This window comes from Cebus imitator, unplaced genomic scaffold, assembly GCF_001604975.1.
Source record: "Cebus imitator isolate Cc_AM_T3 unplaced genomic scaffold, Cebus_imitator-1.0 Scaffold423, whole genome shotgun sequence".
NCBI lineage: Eukaryota > Metazoa > Chordata > Mammalia > Primates > Cebidae > Cebus > Cebus imitator.
Genome location: NW_016107738.1, coordinates 929,684 through 931,705, shown reverse-complemented (window position 1 = coordinate 931,705; position 2,022 = coordinate 929,684). Strand labels below are relative to the sequence as shown.

At 43.9% G+C, this 2,022-nt stretch overlaps 1 protein-coding gene across 1 annotated transcript in view; it reads left to right on the top strand.

Annotated features, from left to right (window-relative positions):
* The first annotated feature begins 246 nt into the window (after positions 1-246).
* FSCB (fibrous sheath CABYR binding protein) overlaps positions 247-2,022 on the top strand; it is a 2,938-nt gene continuing 1,162 nt past the window's right edge. The window contains exon 1 of the mRNA XM_037731814.1: positions 247-1,986. Within this exon, the coding sequence (XP_037587742.1) occupies positions 700-1,986 (1,287 nt within the window). The 5' untranslated portion in view covers positions 247-699. The remainder of the gene's footprint in view (positions 1,987-2,022) is intronic.

Below are 2,022 nucleotides of genomic sequence, written 5' to 3'. Positions count from 1 at the left end.
CGTGGTGGCGTGTGCATGTAGTCCCACCTACTAGGGAGGCTGAGGCAGGAGAAATGCTTGAACCCAGGAGGTGAAGATTGCAGTGAGCCGAGATTTCGTCACTGTACTCCAGCCTGGCACCTGCTGACAGGGCAAGACTCTGTCTTAAAAAAAAAAGAAAACAGAAAGAAAGAAAATAGGATGCAGCATTCTCAATTCTGCCTTACTATCTTTGATAATAGGATGAAAAGAACAGATTTGAAAGTTTAAAAGCATCAATTTCAGCAATTAGAAAGTGTCATTACTGGAATTTACCTGATGTTCTTTTGTAGACAAATGCTTTCTTCAACTTGACTTGTTTCAAAAAGTAGATGTCTCACTTGCAGCCATTACCTATGAGTGTATACTGTTTAAAAGTCCTAGGAACACAACTGACGGAATCTTGAAGGCAGAACTGGCTATGATGTCATAGACCCTTGAAGGAAACTTCTAAAAGTGGTATCTAATTATAACAGAGACTAAGCAAGAAAGATGCTTACTGAATAAGGTGGGATCCAACAAGAGTGTGGGTATGGAATGCAATAACTTATGAATTACTTTTTTGCTGAGGGAACTCAACAGAATGACACCTAAGATAGGCAAAGTCTTTGACACTTGGTACATTTGGGATTTTTGGTCATTACTTGAAAATTAATAAATTTGAAGTCACTAGTCTTAAAAATGGAAGAAAGTGAAGACCCTGATCAGCCTATCTCAGCACGGAGGCAAGAAATTCGAAAGAGAAGACGACCCAGCCAACCAATGATAGACAAATCCCAGCAAACTGATATAAAAGAGAAAAAGAAACACATGGCCATGCCACAATCATCTAGCCCCAAAGCTACACATAGTATTGCTAATATTTCTGGAAGCAAAGGCAACTACCCTGCCAACACCTATAAGTCTCTCAGAATATCTTCTGAACTTCAGCAAACATGGACAAAGAGAAAGCATGGACAGGAAATGACTAGTAAGTCTCTCCAGACAGATATCATTGTAGAAGAGAAAAAAGAAGTCAAGTTAGTTGAGGAAACTGTAGTACCTGAAGAAAAGTCAGCTGGTGTTAGAGGAGCGGGTATTGAATTGCCAGAGAGTGTTCAGGAAGTAGAAATTCCACCAAACGTCCCTTCAGTTCAACTAAAAATGGACAGATCTCAGCAGACCAGCTGTACTGGAGACTGGACCATGATGAACATCCCACACGTAGAAAAAGCGGACAAGGAACAACAGACATTCTTTAGTGAATCAGAAATAGTAGTTATTTCCAGGCCAGATAGTTCTTTTATAAAGTCAAAGGAAGGTGCCCTGAAACATACACCCTCAGGAAAGATTTTGGTTAGTGAACACCCTGTATTTCAACCAGCAACAAGTAGCAATGAAGAAATTAGGCAGAAAAGTATCAGCAGAACTTCATTTACTCGGGAGACTAAAAATGGTCCTCCGGTACTCTTAGAAGACGAGCTTAAGCAAGAAGTGACTATACCTGTTGTACAAGAAGGTTCTGCTGCTGAAAAAGTGGCTCCTGCTGAAATAGAGCCTCCACCAACAGAAACATTCCCAGCTGAAATACAGCCTGCATTAGTTGAAGAGTCCACTGCTAAGGCAGAGCCCAGAACCACTGAAAACATCTATGTCCAAATAGAGCCACCAACAGAACAGACTCCTGCGGCTGAGGCAGCCACTGCAGATGCAGAGAATTCTGTTAAAGTTCAGCCTCCACCAGCTAAAGAGGCTCCATTAGTGGAGTTTCCTGATGAAATTCAGCCTCCACCAGCTGAAGAGACAACGGCAGAAGAGGCCTCTGCTGAAATTCAGCTTCTAGCAGCTACAGAGGCTTCTGCAGAAGAGGCTCCAGCTGAAGTCCAGCCTCCACCAGCTGAGGAGGCCCCTGCCAAAGTCCAGCCTCCACCAGCTGAGGAGGCCCCTGCCGAAGTCCAGCCTCCACCAGCTGAGGAGGCCCCTGCCGAAGTCCAGCCTCCACCAGCTGAGGAGGCCCCTGCCGAA